The 19234-nt window shown below is 39.6% G+C and overlaps 1 protein-coding gene across 6 annotated transcripts in view; it reads right to left on the bottom strand.

Moving 5' to 3' along the window:
- Positions 1-3089: 3089 nt before the first annotated feature.
- The window catches only part of tmem260 (transmembrane protein 260), a 30959-nt gene continuing 14814 nt past the window's right edge, over positions 3090-19234 (bottom strand). For 3 of the 6 annotated variants that reach the window (XM_028001112.1, XM_028001116.1, XM_028001117.1), the window contains 13 exons: positions 15400-15577; positions 15184-15297; positions 14920-15099; positions 14758-14798; positions 13102-13188; positions 10954-11062; positions 10634-10806; positions 8995-9166; positions 7524-7663; positions 6801-6977; positions 4482-4535; positions 4146-4230; positions 3090-3472 (listed from right to left, as the gene is read on the bottom strand). In XM_028001112.1, the coding sequence (XP_027856913.1) occupies positions 3212-3472; positions 4146-4230; positions 4482-4535; positions 6801-6977; positions 7524-7663; positions 8995-9166; positions 10634-10806; positions 10954-11062; positions 13102-13188; positions 14758-14798; positions 14920-15099; positions 15184-15297; positions 15400-15577 (1771 nt within the window). In that variant the 3' untranslated portion in view covers positions 3090-3211. Of the gene's footprint in view, positions 3473-4145; positions 4231-4481; positions 4536-5386; positions 5497-6800; positions 6978-7523; positions 7664-8994; positions 9167-10633; positions 10807-10953; positions 11063-13101; positions 13189-14757; positions 14799-14919; positions 15100-15183; positions 15298-15399; positions 15578-18259; positions 18523-19234 lie in introns of those variants that run through there. The other 3 variants (XM_028001115.1, XR_003593395.1, XM_028001114.1) reach the window with 3 other exon arrangements.

Below are 19234 nucleotides of genomic sequence, written 5' to 3' on the forward strand. Positions count from 1 at the left end.
AGAAAATTATAATTTCACACTTTCATTTTCGTCTAGTGTCAAATCTGCTCCTTTTTAAAGACAATAAAGAGTACATAAAAAGTGTATCTTTATTCAAATATTTTCATCTTTGAAGGAGCAAAACTATTCATGCAACAGCATGTCTAATGTCATCATCCAATCATTGACAGACACTAAACTGACCTGCAAGCAGAAACGGCAGATTACATCTTGAGAAAACCACTCTCGTACTCGCTGTCCATCGCTTTCCAGTTGTATCTCGAACAGCTGGAGAAAAAAATGCAGCGCTGACCAAGCACACAAACATTAAACGTAAACTGAGGAGATGGATCTGTAGATCACATCAGAAGTCATGCAATCATGCTTCTACAGTATATTCTCTCAATATGATCAATTTTTAGTGTTAGAATGCTTAAAAGTGAAAAAATCTAAAATCTAAAATTATTTTCACCAAAGTATTTGCTGGGCTTGAGTGATGTCAGGCTGATTTGAGCCTACCATCTTGGTTTACTACCACGGTTTACAGTTTATCTTTAGTGGGGCTTTGAATTCAAGTCAACTCCCAGAATGGATGATTTAAGTAAAACACATTTTTTGTAAATATTTTTTATGATTTGTAATTCTTCCTAAGAAAGGAAAGGGGAAAAATATTAAATCTGAAAATTAGATTTAGTATGAAAACACTCATATCATATTATGTCATTTTCTTTTTGACATAAATAAAATTTATTTGTCATATTTATGTGAATAATAGTACATGCAAATAACTTTTCATTAAATAACTGACAACTGGAAACCAAGATTAGAGAGTTTCCACACCATGTTACTGTTTTAAACAAAAATAGATTAACTAAATGCAGTTGGACTGCACTGTGCTGTAGCTGCTGCCTTGCAGCAAGATGGTTGCGGGTTCTCATCCCGTCCAGGAAGTTTTTTGTAATTCCGTTTTTATTTCCCCAGCCTCCTCCAGGTCAAGAAATATACCACTTGAAATTGCCCTGACGTAAATGAACGAGTGGCTAACTGGTTTCTGCAGCATTTAGCAGGTTGAGGATGTAATGCTATCATATGAATCAATGTGCTCAAGCAGAATCCTGTGTACAAGATGAAGGACAGCGGACTACCTTAATGTAAATAAAAGTAAGTCATCAAAACTAGCTGATTGTTAATTTTTATTTCTATTAGAAAAAACAGTTTTCAACCAAACTTGTCCTGCCATTCATAATATGGCAGATATACTGATGTTTCTTCTGTGGTGTCTACTTTTATATGTGCATGTTTTAAAATGTGAAGCCTGTAATCGTTTGTCTTTATTTTAAAATAATAGCAAGACCCCTGCTGTACAGCAACTGCTTTCACGCTGTGACGTGATGTCGCCTCTGGTCCCAAGATAAACAATTAGTGACTCATGGCAGGAAAGCAAATGTTGTGCTTCTTACATTGCAGTTCTTATACAGAGATCAGAGTCGGGTAAAACCTATACCAGACGGTCAAAGCTTTACAAAAACTAGACTTTGGAAACAGACTCGTTATTCAGCACATCTCTAAAAAGAGTCTTGAAAAATTTACAAATTTAGTTTGTTTTCAATCCTCTCTCTGTCTGTGTGTTGGCTTTAATAAAAGTGGAGAGCAGCCCATCACACTGTTGATGCATGTCCCTGGAGTTAGCATGAGTGCACCTCTCTAATGATCAAAACATACTGCTTTTCATTATACCAATCTGTTTATCAAATTTGTTTACGTGCCTCCCTGGCAGCTAAAACAGCTTGAGTGCAGATTTAAGCGTGTACACGGAAAAATCAACACACATGCACACAGAAACACACCTCTAAAAGGGTCTTTGGCATTGTGACATTTCATATTTCATTTAAATCCAGAAGGGATTAAAGCCCCCCTGTTAGGAAGGAAAAGAGGGAAAAAAAAACACTTATTGAATCCATTAGTTTTAAACATTTAAAGGACCATCGAAGACAAACCGATGGAGGGATAGAGAGGGGTGTGTGTATGGCTTGTAATGTGTACTGAACACTGCATGGCATGGCACGGTGTAAGTCTGCCCTAGATTAAACAACCGTTTTAATCCCCCATTTCTGCCCCTTAAATTGGGTTTCCCTCAATCTCGGCCTTGGCATCCTAATGTGAGAAAAAGAAAACTAGAGCAGAAGCCGGGGCAATATAATCTGCACGTTAAAAGCTCTGAGAGCAGAACAGCAGAGAGGGGGAAAAAAAAGACAACAGAATGGGTTCAGGCATTGATTGAGGTCAGAAAGGCTTCTTCAAGTCCAGCTCCTTTTCTCTTTTGGACAGATGATAATTTGTAGGAAATGTGGCTGTGAGTTTGTATGCAAAAGTTATGTTTAAAAAGGCAAGAAATTATCTATCAGAATTTCTCTAGAGTGCATTTCTGACTCAAATGGTAGCATGAAGGAGAAATTTAGCCATTTGATCTGCATCACATTGACTCAGATTTAACACACCTTGCAAAAGTCTTGAGCCACCCTGCTCTTCTTCATAATTTGCTTTAAAAGGTTGACTGGTCTTAATCCAGTTTTTTTTTATTTCTGGGGAATTTTGCCACCTATAAACTTCTGTTCAAAATTAATCTGTTCCAATTTTTGATACCCATCGATCTGTGTATATGTGTATGAATGTATGTGAAATGTGGTTGCTATATGATTAACTCTCATTCACATCTAAAACTAACAATGCATGTGACACTGAACCTTCTGTATTTGTGGTGAAACAAGGTAGTGGCAGTGTCATGCTATGAGGATACTTTTCTTCAGCAAGGACAGGGAGTTGTCAGACTAGATGGAGGTAACTGAGTACAAATGCACAACACATTTTCAGATAATTCCTAAGAGATTTTGAAAACCATGTTATCATTTATCTTCTAATTCACAATTTTGCAACACTTTGTTTATCTGCCACATTTCAATAAAATATCTAGTTTGTGGTTGCAATGTGAAAACATGAGATATGAATGGTTTTGCAAGGCTTGCATCAACTTTGATAATTATGCAAATAACACTAAACCTTGTTTATTCTTCTTTTATTTTTGCTAAAGAACAAATTTGAAAAACTCAACATAAAGTCACAAAATTAAACATTTAATGTAAAAATACATGATAATTCCCACAGCAGTGCACTTTCATCAAGTTTGGAGCAAGCTCTTGGCATCTCAGCTCCATGAGGGTTTTCCAGGACTCCATCATAGAGTTTGTTTCCGGCTCTGGCGCAGTCTGTCTCTCTCCTTGAGCAGGTGGGAAACGGCTGAGCGTATGACCGCCGCCTGGGGATCGGTGGGCTCTTTCTCCAGGTAGAGACTAAAGTGTTGAACGCTGCAGGTCAGCAGGTGGTCTGGACTGGAGCCCCGTTGGGCTGAGCGGAGCAGCCTCTCACATGCCAGAGCCAGGTTCTTGTCCCAGTTTGGAGGGTAATCTGATTGGGCCTCAACAATTTCTTTATACAGCTGCAAACAACAAAGAGGTGTGTGAAACTAGTGACGCATTAGACGCATGTTTAATAAGCAGAGTTTGTACACAGTAAAATTCAAGCACTTTCAAGGTAAGTTCTCAAACATTTCCAGCACCACACTTTGAAGATTAAAATAACACAAATGAGCTAAAAGAAAGACTACTATATTTCATTTATTACTGTGACAAGTAATGCTTTGTGATGGTATTCTGCAGCAAGGATAAGGTAAATTAAAATGTAACTAAATTTGATGTATACACCTTTACACCTGACTGGTCCAAGAGCAAAACACAAATTTCAATAATTGTCTTTAAGGTATAAAATATAAGTTAACCTTTATTTCAATTACACAGATCTGTAACTCTCTATTAAATATTCAAAAATAACGTTTTTTTGTTGTTTGGTAAATAGAAATAATTTTGGTAACTAAATAAGCTAAAACAAGAAAAGTTTAGTTTGATCCAACTTCAAACAGTGCAAAAAAAAAGTATTTTTATTAGATGTATGAAAATATTTGGTTTCAATTGAAAGTAATGTTTTCTAAATTTAGGGTTTTAATCAAACATTAGGCTGCACTTCATTACAAAACTGTCCAAACCTTGAAAGCACCTAAATGAAATTCAAGCATTTTCAAGGATCTCAGGCACCCTGAATAAGGTCAGACTCACAGTGTAAGACAGCTCAAAGAGACGCGCTTTCCCCTCTCCCTGCGTCCTCTCTGCCAGGTCAAACAGAAAGAAAGCCGTCTTCATCCTGAAACAAAGCACGGCGGCTCAGGGCTAAGTGCTGGATGGATGAGTCATGCAGATCCACGCTCTCAAACGCACCACTACGATGGAGTGATTTATGTAGATGCAGCCACCGAACAGAATGTACATGTAGATGCTCTACCGCACAAGACTGGTTTATGGAGATGTCGTCGGGACATAGCATGCATCGTGACGCAGCTTTTTATTTGCACTATACTGAGACGTCCATATATTGTGTGAAATGTTTAAACATACCTCGCTTGCCACATCTCCTCGTTAGCAACGCGCTCCCAGGACGCAGGAGGAAAACTGTTCAAAGTCAAGCAGATATAGTTTATTTAAAACAGCTCCAGGCAAAAGTTTATGCACAATTCCTGTAGCGATAAATGATAATGTTGCAGGTTTTAAGAATGCATCAACATGAAATGACTGAGCAACAATACCAGCTAACACATTAGACATGGGGTTAAACCACATCTTTCTTCGCTTTCCCGTGTGCAGACGCTTGACCTCTTTTTCAAAAGAATATTTTAGCAGCAAGGTCTCTCGGCTAATATTTGGCTTGTGGGCATCTGCGGACACGCTTGTCGTGAGGGCGCGGGAAATAATGTCACAGTATTCAGCCGTGGATATGTGAGTGAAAGAAGGGCTGCTGGCAACAGCAACAGAATATGGAGCTTTGACTAATTCCAGTTTTGACACAGTTATTGACAAAATGCAATAAGGAACTCATTATTTTTCATCTTCAGTCTCATTTCAAATGGCTGAGGGCCTAATGTCTTGCACTGGTTGCATTCACAAAGAGGAGGATCGCAGCATGGAGAGCGCCGAACGAAGTCAATGTGAGGAAACCCTGCATGAGTCTGAAGAAGGGAGACCACAGAGAGAAAAAGTAGCAAGCGGATTTATTTCTAAAGATTTGTCTTTTTTTTGTCAGCAGCAGCCCTGCAAAAACTACACTTTGTTAATATTTAAGCCCCTAAGCATCTCTGACACAGGTACTGAGTGGCTTTATGGCATAAAAAGATTTCAAAACTGAAAAACTTTTCATTTTGCCATTCCTGCCAGTTTTCAAACACATGCCTCGTTTCCACTGAGTGGTACAGCACAGGTCGGTGCTGTTCGGTACGTATTTTGTCCGTGTCCATTGTAAAACTGACCTGTAATGCAGCATTCCTGGGTCTGTGGGACAACAGTGTGGTACGGTTCGGGTGGAGGCGTTTGGGTTAAACACCGCCTGCCCAGTCCACCACCAGCTGGACTCGCTCTCCTAAATAAAAAATGAATCAAGCCACACCTATCTGTGCCGTACCACTTAGTGGAAATGAGGAATTGAGTGATTCAGTGTTACCCTCCCCCTCCTGTTGCTGTGTACTACTGATCAGATGGCTGAAAGAGGGTTTCATTATTTTTACCAAATTCAACATGTTATGGATTGATTAGACAGATTGACATATTTTAAGCAGTCATTTCTATTCATTTATAATATTATGACTTCCAACTAATGGAAACCTAAAATTAAATGTCTCAGAAAATAACCAATAAAAATATTTTAATACAGAAATCTTGGATCATTGAAAACTATACAGCCAATACGTTTAGAATGTGGTTGGAGCTTCTTTTACATGAATTATTGCATCTGTGGCCTACGACCTCCAGGTCCTCTCCATTGTTGGGTTCTGGTGTCTCTCATCTTCCACAGATTCACTGCTTGGTTTGGGTCAGGTCAGTTTCCTGTTCTATCAATCACAGCGATGTTATGGTCACTAAAGCAGGTACGGATTATGTAGCTTTAGTCTCCGATACGTCTGTGTGTGATGGTCTTAGACTTTGTGAAACTTCCCCAACACTTATATTGGGTTTATTTCACAATCCTCTCAAGGGTGCAGATACCCTTTTATTAAAGCACACTTTTTCCTTCCACTCAACTTTCCACTAATTGCTTGGATATAGCAGTTTGTGAACAGACTGCTTCCTTAGCAATGACTTTTAGAGGCTTCTGGAGGACGGTGGTGAATGCTTGACAATGGCCAGCAGTATTTCCAGTTATGGGGTAAGACGTGCTATGACATTTATGCCATAAAATAGATGTTTTTTACTGGCTTTATAATATTATAAGCTCCTGAGAAATTTTGTTTTCTGAGAATTTGGGGTTTTCAAAAGCTGTAAGCCATCAAATGTTATAGAAATAAATGCTTAAAATATATGACTCTTTGTGTAATGTTTCTATGCATGGGTTTCACTTTTTTAAACTTATTTACTGAATAAATAATAAATAATAAGTAATATCATTTGTTGATGATCAGATTTATTGAGATGGAATCAGGCAGGTATTTTTGCTTTAGTTTGAGAGTAACAGAGTAGCAGATAACTTTGCTGTAACTAATATTCATGTTAAATTAATTTAGCAGCAGTGGAGATAGCTATTGCTTTTTGTTTCAAATAAAAGCAATTAGATCATGTCATACAAGTATGTCTGACTTTTTTGTGTAAATACGGTGATGCAGTGAAACTGGGGTACCATTAGAACAAGCTTTGTGGTTATAAACATGGTTTTCTGTTGTTAGTGGTCACCTGTTGTGTGGCTCACTCCAGTTATAGAGGCGGCGGGTGCGCTCGGCCCAGCGTTCTGGGTGAAACTGCCTCTGAAGCGGAACCAGGTAGTCACACACACCCAAAGGCCAACGAGAGAAGCTACGTTCCCAGCTGGGATCTCCATCAGTCAGGCCGATGCAGGCAAACACATCCCTCCTATAACGGTGAGGAGGGATTGAGGAAAAACAGGTGACTTATGTTGAGAGACAATATACATGCAAGCATTTCTTCACATCCCAGCACCTTGTGGCCTCACTTTATCCCTGTGCTGCTCACCAACCCTGGGGGTTAATCCCAGAGGTCAGTATTACCCCACAGAGGGAGAATATTGTTGGCCTGGCAAACACTGCCCCCTGGTGGGCTTGGTATTAACCAGGCACAAAGCAGTTTTAGGGGTTTAGATCCTCCTGGGGGAGGAGACATAAGAACAGGGAGCAGCATTGAGTCCAGCAGAGAGCCTTTAACCAAAGCCAGTTGATTAGTTGACTTTTGTAATTCATCAAACTCTTTTCCAGCCTTAACAGTTCTGTGGGCTTATCTTCTCCCTGCACTCATGGCTGAGTGGACCGTCCCCACTGATCTCTCCCTTGTTAGATCACCCACTTGTTCATTCAGACCATTGTTACCCTCCCAGTTCAGGCGCTCAATTTAACATCTCGCTATTTAGCTTTTCAGCTCTTCCCTATTCTCTCAGAGACTCACTGTGTGTTGTGGGACAGGAACCGCTCGAGACTAAAGGTGTCCTTTTCTTCAGATTGGACCGGGTCCCACCTTCGGCCAGGAAAACGTACCCCAGGAAGATGCTCCCCCAGCTTGGTCACATACCAAGAATATGTCATCATCTAGCAACAAGAAAGATCAACAAATCTTCGTGAAAACCTTTGATTAAGTAGCAACAAAAGAAAAGGATTACCAAAGTGTTGTTTACTTATAGAGATGCACCAATCAAGAGATTTTGTGGATGATTTCCACTATAAATAACATCAAATATACTTGTTCGATACTTTCTGGGTAATTAGAAAATTTAATTATCAGAACAATAAATTTTAATGTAATGATTTCTCAATCAAAGCTTCCCAAAATTGCATGTCTGTCTGTCTGTCTCTCTCCACCACTGAAAGTACAGAAAGTCTGCAAATTCAGAAAAGTCCTCCAGGTGACAATTGAAGAGATCTCTCAATATAAATAAAACCAAATTACCGTAATAAGGATTTTAGTTATATTTCAAAACACATACAACATGATTAGAGCTTTCTATTGAGCAGTTGCTATCAGCAATCCCTGCCTATTTTCCTTGTATTTAGTGAACCCTTAACTCAACAGAGAGGTTTCCAAAAGACTGCCAGCATTTCCTAATTCAGCATGTTCCACCACAGACACACTTTGACTCTTTAAAAAGATGAAACAGAGTAACTTGGCTGAAATATGATTAGCTTCCTGTTTTCAGTTGTAGTATCCTGAATAACTAATCAACACATCCATTCCTTTAGAAGCTTCTTAGATCTGCTGTACTTCCTATGACTTCATTTAACCTGCTTTGTTCAATAATTACAGTGAAAAGTGTTTTTCCTCAGTGCGACCTAGTAACCATGTTGTTCACTGATCAGGACAAAGATTGGATATTTATTGACTGACCATCAATTCAAGCATCAGAGTTTTTCAAAAAAGATATATTTTTTGATTAATAGCCAGTTAATAGATGCATCTCAATTTCTTTATGGTTATCAAAAATGTTAGTAAAATCTGTATGGATGTTTAAACAGGCACATTTAAATCTATGCTCATGTCTAGGAAGACATTTTAGCAACCAAAAATAATTTTTACTTGAAACAAGTAAAAAAATAAATTTACTTGAAAAAAGTAAAAACAATTAATAATAATAATAAATTAATTTAAAAAAAAAATTATTTTAAAAAATTACATTTTTGTGCTGCTATACATTCATCATACAAAATTTCATAAAATCCTCTCTTGCATATGTACTATTAAATAAGAAACAGTCCTTATTTACATACTTCTGAGAAAACTTAAAATCTATTTGGTTTGTGTAACTGAAATTAATGCATAAATAATTTAAAATGATCTGCACTGACTTTTTGATTTATACTGTTATCAGAACCGTAAGGAGAACAGTTGGATAGTTAATAGAGGCAGCAGACATGGAGGTCCTGACCTCCTGGTCGACCAGGCGGATATCAGGCCGGATGTCCTGGCAGTAGTGCAGGTAGCGCAGAGAGTTTCCTGGCAGGTCTCCTCTGGTCAGGATGAGTGAGTCTTTTGGGAAGGAGGCCAGCAGCTCCCTGCCGAACCGCTCCACCACATCGTTCCTGCTCTGGTCACACTCCCTGAAATAATTATCATGCATTCAATTCACAAACAAGTGCAGCCTCAGAGATCTGTGTTATATATACAGATGTGTACATGTTTGCATGTATACTTTCTGGGTGCTCTAAGGGGAAGTCGTTGGTTTTTCCCCTCCACCCTTTTCCTTCAAACAGCACTCTGACTGCCTATCTAATTGTAGAGAGACAGGTGTGATCGGTTTGACAGCACAGGCCATGCTCTCCTGCTTGATCAAAGCTGCTCAGTGATGGCTGTCTGGCATGCTGCGGAGCTACGCTGGTGTAATCTGCCTTCTCGGACAGCTAACATCTCAGACTGAGCCCTGCGAGTGGAATCTGCATGCTAACCGAGTCTCTCTTTAGCCTTACCAACAGCCACAGAGGGAAAACCTGACATGTAGAGTTCAGACCTGTGGGATGAAGTGCAGGAGAAACAAATCAGGTTGACTCAGGAAAAACATGCACCTGGGTAGGGATTTTAGACAGAAGTAAAAAGGGAGTTTTTATTCTGTCTGAACTTTAAAAAGCAGAAGGCTAAAACTTTGAAGTTTTTCACATTTTACAGATTTGCCATTTTAGCTGCAATTAGAGCTACAAGTCTTTCAGGGTAAGTTTCTATTGGCTCTGCACATCTAGATTATTCTTTTTTATGATCAGCCTCAGTCCGGAATGATGGAGCACATCGATAAATATCATGTTTTTTATTTTCTTTTTAATTTCATCTTATACTAGATTTTACTTAGGTGTATTTCACTGAAGCAGGCTGAATAAAAATGTTTTTAACCCCCTTTTTAAGTGACTTTACCTCCACTTCTCAATGATGCTCTAGTTTGTGTTGATCTAGCACATGAAATCTCAGTAAAATATATTTATTTAGAAAGTTAGTTGTTACAACTTGATTAAAACTGAAAGAATTATGGGGAAATAAACCCTTTTTCAAGGCGATGTATTTGTTTGGTTCCAGAGTAACTTCTGCAGCAGGAGCACTGTTTAACTGACAGATAAATGCTCAAAGATTGTGCAGAATTAAAAAAGCTTGCCGCTAAAACACAATTACAGCTTGGAATTACTAATAGCCTGTGGAAGTGCAATACAATGCAGCTATAATAATTATGTCCACTGTGATCAGAATCTTAGCTGTTGTAAAATTGGTTCTGTAATTGTCTGCAAACTTGAATGTTACAAAGCTGAACTGGAGTTTGAGTCCCAACAAAATAGGAGAGTTTAACAACGAATCTACAGGACAGAAATGATGCCAAACAGCAAACTCTGAAAGGAAGCTTCGAATGCTGACTTAATTTTATTCTTGTCCTCTTTAACTAAAAGGCAACAAATTTAATCGCTTAATGTTTTATCAGGATTAAAGTCTGTTATTTCACATCCAATAAAATAAATATTACCCTGCTTTATCATTAGAAGATGGCACTGGTACATGTTTGTTTGTCTCATAAGTCAATGGTAAATGTTCACCTGTGGTTGGTGCGTCCCATTTGTCCCAGCAGAGCTAAAACGAAGACCCAGCCGATGGTCTTCCACAGCCCCCCGTGTCCCAGCCACCTCTCCATCTTACTGTGAGCATGGCTCAAACCGAGGCCGGCCAGAACACAAACTGCAGCATCGCTCTGGAGCCAAAAACGCTCCACCTGCAGGAAGTCAAACACACACGTAAAATATGCATCAAATCTACTCATAACAATAACATTACATTTATTTATAGTGCTGCAGCGAAACACTTTAGGCAGCTGATATCTTTCAAATTGGATGTTGAAGAGAGACGTGTTGTTGCATACCACTCCAAGCAGTAACGGTCTGCTAATGTCCAGGTTAGCTCTCCATGCAAAAAACAGAGAGTAGACAAGCAGCATTGCAGTCAACAGCCAGGAAACTGAGCAGCAGGTCCTAAACAGGAAACAACACAAATCATAGAGTCAAGTATATCATCTGCTTTTATTTCCAATCAATCAATATTCAGCTATAATGCAAAACTATTTCGTTTCCCCCTCATTCTGCCTTAATATGACCAGCAGCCTGAATGTATTCTACTCTGATTTTATCAGACAAGCCAACACAAAACATGCATCATTTTGACATGGAGTAACAATGATTGTGGTTTAAATAATGGTTTAAAAGTATTTAAAAATGAAAATCTGAAAAGATGTTTTTTTGTTACATTTCTGAATAAAATCCAATTGATTTCATAAGTAAACAGAACTGAGAGGTTTGTTAAAAACAATTTTGAACAAACAGCATTTTAAAAACCAAAGAACATAACAGACACATCAATTTAAAAAGACGAAAGAAAATAAAACCTCTTAAAGGTTGCAAAAATCTTGTGAATGGAGCCGAGGTTTGTTTGTAAAAAAAAAAACAAAAAAACAATAATAATAGGTAAAAATAATGCATATTTTTTACTTCCACTTCACAGTTATCCACAACTTGTTGCTCATCTTAGTGAAATCCGCTGAACTACTGAATATACTATTCAATATCATGTTTATCTATCATAATATTTCTTCATTAAAAACAAAAATATTTTTGAAAATATGTTGAATGACTATTAGTACTAACAAGCTACTTGCAACCTGAGAGTTGCATGATTGATTTCCTAATGAGTCATAAAGAGCTGCTGCCAGCCTCTGAATCACAAAGCTGTAAAATATACTTAGATTACTAAAAAAAAAAAAACACACATGTTGCTCTCATGGCAAAAACAAGTCATTATCTGAACCTGAAAAGAATCTTCTCAGTAAGACCACGCTCCCCAGTAACTAGATGTTGATGGTGTTTTATACATGAAACTACTTTTAAAGGGGCAGTATTATGCAAAATTGACTTTTTTGAGCTTTGCACCATGTTATAATGCTATTCCCTCATCAAAAACATACTTGGAGAGTTGCCTTGATTCTCTCATGTCTGTTTGAGAAATCCTTTAATCTCCTATGGCAACCATTCAGCTGTGCCAAACACCTGAGCGGACCTTGCACCGCCTTTGAGACACAGCTCCTCCTCAGAGGTGCAGTTTCGAAGCTTCCACCTCAGAGAGCAGTTCTCTCCCACCACATCCCCACTCAGATCCTTGAGACTAGCCAGCAGCAATTAGCAAATACCTGCCAAGAACTGTGCATCTGCAAATTATATGAGCTACGTCTCAGTGTAACGCTCCTGGAAGAGCAGGGGGTTTTAAGGCATTAAATTACAAAATCAAATTTCTTTTAAGTCATATTTTATGCATACTGTATAGCATTTTATAACAACTGAAGGAAACATAGTTACTTGACTGTGCTATAAAATGGTACTATGATCCAGGAGAATACATAATACTTAATCATAATCTTTAATCATAATTTCCTTATATCTATACAGAGTTAAAAAAAACAACTATTTGCAAAACGACTTTTGGTGCGTAACACAGTACAAACTAAAATTTGCAATGCTTCCCCTTTGGCACTCCGAAGGTTGACCTTGGTCTTCTTCATGAGTTTGTGTGTGTGTGATTTATTAAAGTGCACCTCAGGGGGAAGCTGAGAACGGCTGGTACCCTGCAGAGCTCCAGGGCAGCACTAGGCTTTTATCAGTACCACCCCACAGACCCTAGCAAAGCCACCACTGTAATAAATTACTGGATCCCAACGACCCACACATACACACACACACACACACACACACACCCCACGCCCCCACACACACAGTGACTTACTGCCACACAGACACATTTGAAAATCCTAAATAAATATCAACCCCTCTCAATCTGAATGAGGAGCGTCGTGACAGCCTGACAGCGAGGTGCCTCAGCCCCGTTTTGTGTTCTCCTTTTTCAGGATCAGCGTTTTGTCAGTGGTTTTGTTAGCCATCTTTCACTGCAGGGGATTATATTTTTTTTCATTGAGAAGTGGCTGCTGAGCGTTGTGTGTTGTGTGCTGCCATTTTGCTCATTCTACCTGTCCCACAAGGAGAAGAGAAGGCCTATTCCTGCCAGAACCAAAACAGGAGGAGAGAGATCCGCCAGGCAGTGGTCCAGCTGGGCCCTGCACACACAGAACACACACATACGGATATGTAGCATATGATGGACACCAAAGACAAGCTCAATTACCCTTCATGATACTAAAGTCAAGGACAGCAATTATCAAACCGTGTGAAAACAAACTCCCTGGACTGTGTGCTTCCTCTTTCAATCGGATTGACAGATACGAATGACTGTGTCATCCGTCCCCGGCAACCCTGTCCTCTCCTCACAGCTCCTGTCATTCACAAAGCGCTTGCTCAGTGCAGAGAGATAGTTCCCTGCCTCTTCCTTAATACCCATCTCTATTTGACAGCTTATTGAGTCTCTATATCTCCCAATGAACGCTGTGTGTGATGTGGTGGTGAGTGTGTCTGTGTGAGTGTGTGTCAACGTCTCCGGCGGGTTTACGTCTCTGCAGCGACATGCCTGTCATGTTCGTCTCTTTCCCCCATATTGAAGGTGTGCATGTCCATCAAGCAGCAGGGGTGATGGGAAAGGGTGGGTGGCAGGCAGAGGGTAGGGTCTGGTGATGGGGGGGGTCCTAAGATGAACATGCAACCCCCCCACACACCCTCTCATGTCCCATCAGTTGAAGAAAAATAGCAGCAGAGGGAAGACTGTACCGGTGGCGAAGAGCAAAAAGAGGATATTTATTGGTAGGGGGAAAAAAAATAAAATTTCTCCAGCTCTGCTGCAGTGTTTGTCATCACAGCTTGTCACGGTTCACCACCAGAGCTGAGTGATCAGTTCAAACTGCAAGAGAAACAGAACACAGCGTTTTTGGCCCCGTAAGCAGGTTCAGCTCTTTGATGGGAGAGAGTGGAACAGGAAGAACAAAAGCTGCCAGACTGAGCGGCGAAGGAAGAAGGGACTCTTGGCTCTCTCTCGGAAGATTGGCGTGTCTGCAGTTAAACCTGAGTAAACCACCATAACCATAAAGCATTGAGTGGCTGCGTCCTCCATCTTCAGAAACTAAATGTGCTCTCAGTGTGTCTGAGATCAAAGCCAACACTTTTTACAGTTTCTCTTTTGCTCCATCTTACAAACACAAGTCAAATTCACACAGACTCTGCACATGAACCAGAAAAATGTTAATAAACATTTAGCCATGTGTATATATAGAACGATGCAAAATGTGAATTTTAAGCATAACAATTTTCTACAATGACTGTGATTATAAAATATCTATACATGAACTTGAAATAACTTGTAAAAACTTTCATTGGCATTGATCTGTGTCACTTTTTGTCACTTTACTATTACAAGTGACATATTATTGGGATTTTATGTGATAAACCAACATAAAGTAAACATATTCTCTACTGTAATAAGGTCAGAGTTTGAACCAAACCACTTGACTGTAGCTTTGGCTGTATTCTAAGAGTTTATTTGTTCCAAAATCAGTGTGGATGTGTGTACACTAGAGTGTCAACTAATTTGAACATTGAACATTCAAGGAGAACACAGGGTTCCCATTTTGTAGTAAGTACTGTTTAGTAGAAACATTAACATGCTGGAAATAAAAGTAAAAAGCACATCAATTACATACTAAGATACTTGATAATTAGGATAACGTTGATAAACTCACTGCAGCATTGAGCTCAGACTCACAGAGGTCTCTGTGTTTGCCTATAAAACACAGAAAAGTATAGGTAAAAACCATAAAGGGCAAAAATATCCAGATACTAGAACAACAACAAGAAGTTTCTTTTTTAAAACATGATGTGCAGATCCAAAAACCAGCACGTACAAGACTAAATGTCCCATACTCTGCCCTCAGTAGATGAGTCAGCAAACCGGAAACGGTAGTTTGGTCCCCCCAGCTCCAGCGGGCGCTGTTGAGGTAGGATGAGATGGGTAGGTAGATGTACGGGAAAAAACCAGCGATGAAACAAAATCCCAGAGATACAAGGCCCAAAAAAGACAGCTCCTGTTTAAATTGAAAAATTAATACTATTTTTGAAGTATTCACAAATATTGTTTGTTTACTGTATGTATGTAAGAGTAGTTTTACCTTTAGAGTAAAGAGTCGGTAAAGGACCCAGGGAATGATGATCAGCACATACAGGACCAGAGTGTGTTGATTGCACAGCCCCAGGCCGCAGCAAAATGCGCCCCAATGCGCAATCTGAAAGAAACAATCGCAACATTTCACCAATGTCAGTTTAACGTCTAACACCTAAAGAAAAGGAAGATGACAGATTAGTAAGGATGAGTTTGATAGGACTACCATCCTCCTCTGCCAGGAGTTTTCAGCACAGTGGAAGCTGGCCGTCAAGAAGAAGAGAGCGCCGACGAAAAGGTTGTTGAGGGTGAAGACTTCTGCCACCATCGACCACTGCCAGCTGAGCCTGGACACAGCGAACAGTCCTCCAGCCAGGACCGCACCGGGTCCAGGACCTGTCAACCTAACAATGAAGAAGGGCCTTTAATTAATTTTTTAGACATGCACATATGAGAGTTTCTTGGCTAATTTTTGATCTTGGATTTTGTAAGGCTTTGACCAATTTTAGGCAGAACTGTGATTAACAGGATTAAAAGGTTTTTTTTGTTTGTTTTTTTATGCTTTCTGAAGTTAACGATCATTATCTATATTAGGAGGAACTCACGTCTTGTTGCTTCCCTTGACATTATTTTGAACACCTCAAACTTTCTTCCCTCAGTAACAAATACTTCACTGAAGAACGTGAGTGGCAGATATAGGTGTGGTGTGTTCAAAAAGCAGAAAAAGAACACCAGATGGTTTCTTAGTGCATAAATGATAGTTATGAAGAACATTTTGTAAGAGTTGTCAGAATACTGGTATATTAAAACACACCGACTCATAGACAAACACTAAACAGGATCTTCTGTGAAGATTTACAATAGAAAACACAATAATAAGCAGGATTACAAAACAGTGTTGTCAGCTAGTTAAGAATACTAAGGATGTTATTGAAAGTGGCAATCTATAAAAAAGTGACAGATTATTTGTACAAAATGAGTAGAAATAATTTGAGATATTTTTATGACAAAAGTTTTCTTTAATATAAATATAAATATGTTTCATCATACCTTTGTGAAAAATATTTTATCCTCACAAACTAAAATATCTATTAAAGATATCATTATTAGACAATTCTACAAGCTACACATCTTTATAATAGAGTTGCAGCCATTGGGCTTTTTTGGCTAATTACCATTCTACTGGGTGTCATCTTTCAAACACAACAGAAAATGAAGACATTATAAGATTATCTAGATTTATGCATCAAAATACACATCTTTATACAGTCATAGGTTGAAAAGGAGGGAGTTTTTAGGTTTGATGCTTTAACAGAAGGTTTTTAAAAAATCTGATTTTACACAATTTAACCAGGAAAAATTGGCCGTGTAGCCCTACTTAAGTTTAATTTCCTACAGATTTAAGTTATGTTGAACCACTGTGTAAAAAAGTAAAATAAAAACAACAAAGTCAGCAACTTTAAACTGCATACAAATTTTCTGGTGAAATAAGCTCCTACTTCTTTCAGACTAATTTAGGAACCAGCAATAATCTTCCTTCTGCCCAATTTTTGCTTCTCGGACCAGACCTTCAAAAAAAAAAAAACACACACACACACACTCGCTGTGAAATGAGGTAATTCATCAGAACTTCGTTCCCAGCAGCCGGTTGATCTCAAACAGAGAAACCACCATGGTGGAGATAGCACTTTATCCTCCGCTTCTTAAATATAATGTACGCACAAAAGTTTTCCCTTTCCTCCTCTCCTGTGCCGTTCCCATCTCCTCTGTGGTAATTGAAGCAAACTTGGGATAATCTGTCATATGCTAAGACCCAACACTTACTACTATGAGAGACAGAGAGAGGGGGGAGAAATTAAGGGGACAAAATAGTGCAGAAAAGTGTGCATTAAAGGGGGGAGACAGCGTGCGGGATGTAGGATGAAATACAGGAAAAGGAAAGAAAAAAAGTTCATGACGAGAGAAGGGAAAGAAAGGAAAGAAAAAAAGCAGCCCAGTCCCCAGCATGCTGGCTCTGAAATATGAACAGGCTCGACAATTAGGGAAGTCAGGCAGTATGGCCCTTTCCACTATTGTGTGGAGTGGCTTAGAGTCCTCATCAGCCTATCAGCTAACTGACAGGCAGAGAGCTGCTCTATTCAGCACCGCAGATACAAGCTGCAGGCCAAACGGCTGCCAGGTCCCTTATGACCCCACAATCCCTTGCCGGTGACAGCTTCAAGCTCCATAGCAAATTAGGCGCTCTCACATTACAATCGCAGAAGACAGATTCCATTAACGGTATCTGAAATTGAGTAGAGAGCAGGCCCGTTATCAGACCTGACTCATAAGCACCGCCATTAATCACAAGGCATGATACCATTTATACATTTCCAGCTCTCTGCCTGCCGCTGTGATAGTCAGTCACAAAAGGCCTGATGAGACTTAGGCTAGGGGAACAATGGAGCTTTCTGAGGAAAGCACGGCAAATCAGGGAAAAAAGGAAAGGGAGAGCGAGAGAAGGGTAGGGAAAAAAACTCCAGCTTGCTGACTACTTCCCATTTTCTCACCCACCCTCTACTATTTTCCCTCTGTGTTCTCTGAATGAGACTGTACAGTATATGTGAGAGTGTGTGCACTTAAAAGGGGGGATGGGGTGTCGAGTCGTGGGTCTTAATAAGAGATAGCAGCGTCTTTCTCGCTGCACCGCTCCAGGAATTAGTTGTAACTTGCAGGAAGGATGAAGAAGGGTGGCAGCGCGAGGGAGGGGAGCAGACGGGGACTTTTGTTGAGGTGCAGAGACCTCCCGCACCCATAATTTTACCTCACTGCATGACAATTAACCCACAGCTCATGGACTTAGTGGGGGTGGGGGCTGGTTTAGGGGTATAGCACAGGGTGCTGGGTAGTCATGGGGGGTCCAGCAATGTGGCTATGAAACAAAGTCTGCCCCTGCTTCTGAAGTTCGTCTGATGGCCACATTTTCCATCACACTCAGTCCTGTTTTCACCTTCTTTCTTCTCTTAAATGCCCAACAAATCTCTCTGGTGGATCTTGTCAGTCATTAGGAGTGCAGTGATGTGAGTACAGAGCAGCTTGTAAATGACCCGTCTGTGTGAGCAGGACCACCTGGATCCCAGTCAGCCTCCTGGGCATTTCCACAGCTCACTCCTGCAGGCTGGGTCCTCCCGGGTCTTCTGGGTATGAACAGGACACATCCTGACATGAGCATGGCCGTGTTCCCTGTTATCAGCAGTCGCTGCAGAGCAGGCTGCTGCTCGGTGACAATGGGCTGGTTGAGACTCAGCAGGAAAGTGACAACAGTCAACAATGAGACTATTCTATCAGCTGCGCCGGCCCACTATAAAATGTCTACATCATTTGGGTAATTAACTGAACACCGGATACAGGAAAATCTTAATAAAACCAAATATCACCAAAACATTCTTTTATGTAAAGTAATTTAATTCAAAAGAGAAACTCATACAGCAAATAAATTCAAAGCCTAATGAGAGATATATTTTAAGTGTTTATTTCTGTTATTTTGATGTGAATATTGCATAAAACCAAGACAAAAAAACAGGGTTTCTGCAGGTTTCATCAACTCATATTTAAGGCTTTTAAAGACCTTTTAAAGACTAAAATGAAAAACATTTAACACCTGTTTCACGACTGAAATGTACAAGAGAAAATTGCATATTTTACATTGTAGTAGTGCCCAGCTTTTTTTGCACAGAATGCACATAACATTGTATAGGTTGGCAAGAAGTAAGCCAGTGGAGAAGACAAATGTTGTCCAGCAGACAGTCAATAAATTTAAACCTACCCAACATAGATGCAAAAATTTAAAAAAAAAAAAAAAAGCTAACTAGATAGCAAGGTTATAAGCAGCCAGTTTGAGGGAGCCTCAATCTCTGTTGCTGGTGCAATTTTTTCTATCATGGATTTCCTTCCACTAAACTTTCCATCAACATACTTGGCTCTAGAAATGTAAGAACAGCAGTTACCTTTTGTAACTTACCCTCTGTCAAGCCAGCAGTATTTTCCATGATTGAGGAGACCAGAACATATTTTTGAATTAT

The sequence above is a fragment of the Xiphophorus couchianus genome, chromosome 19 (genome assembly GCF_001444195.1).
Source record: "Xiphophorus couchianus chromosome 19, X_couchianus-1.0, whole genome shotgun sequence".
Taxonomy (NCBI): domain Eukaryota; kingdom Metazoa; phylum Chordata; class Actinopteri; order Cyprinodontiformes; family Poeciliidae; genus Xiphophorus; species Xiphophorus couchianus.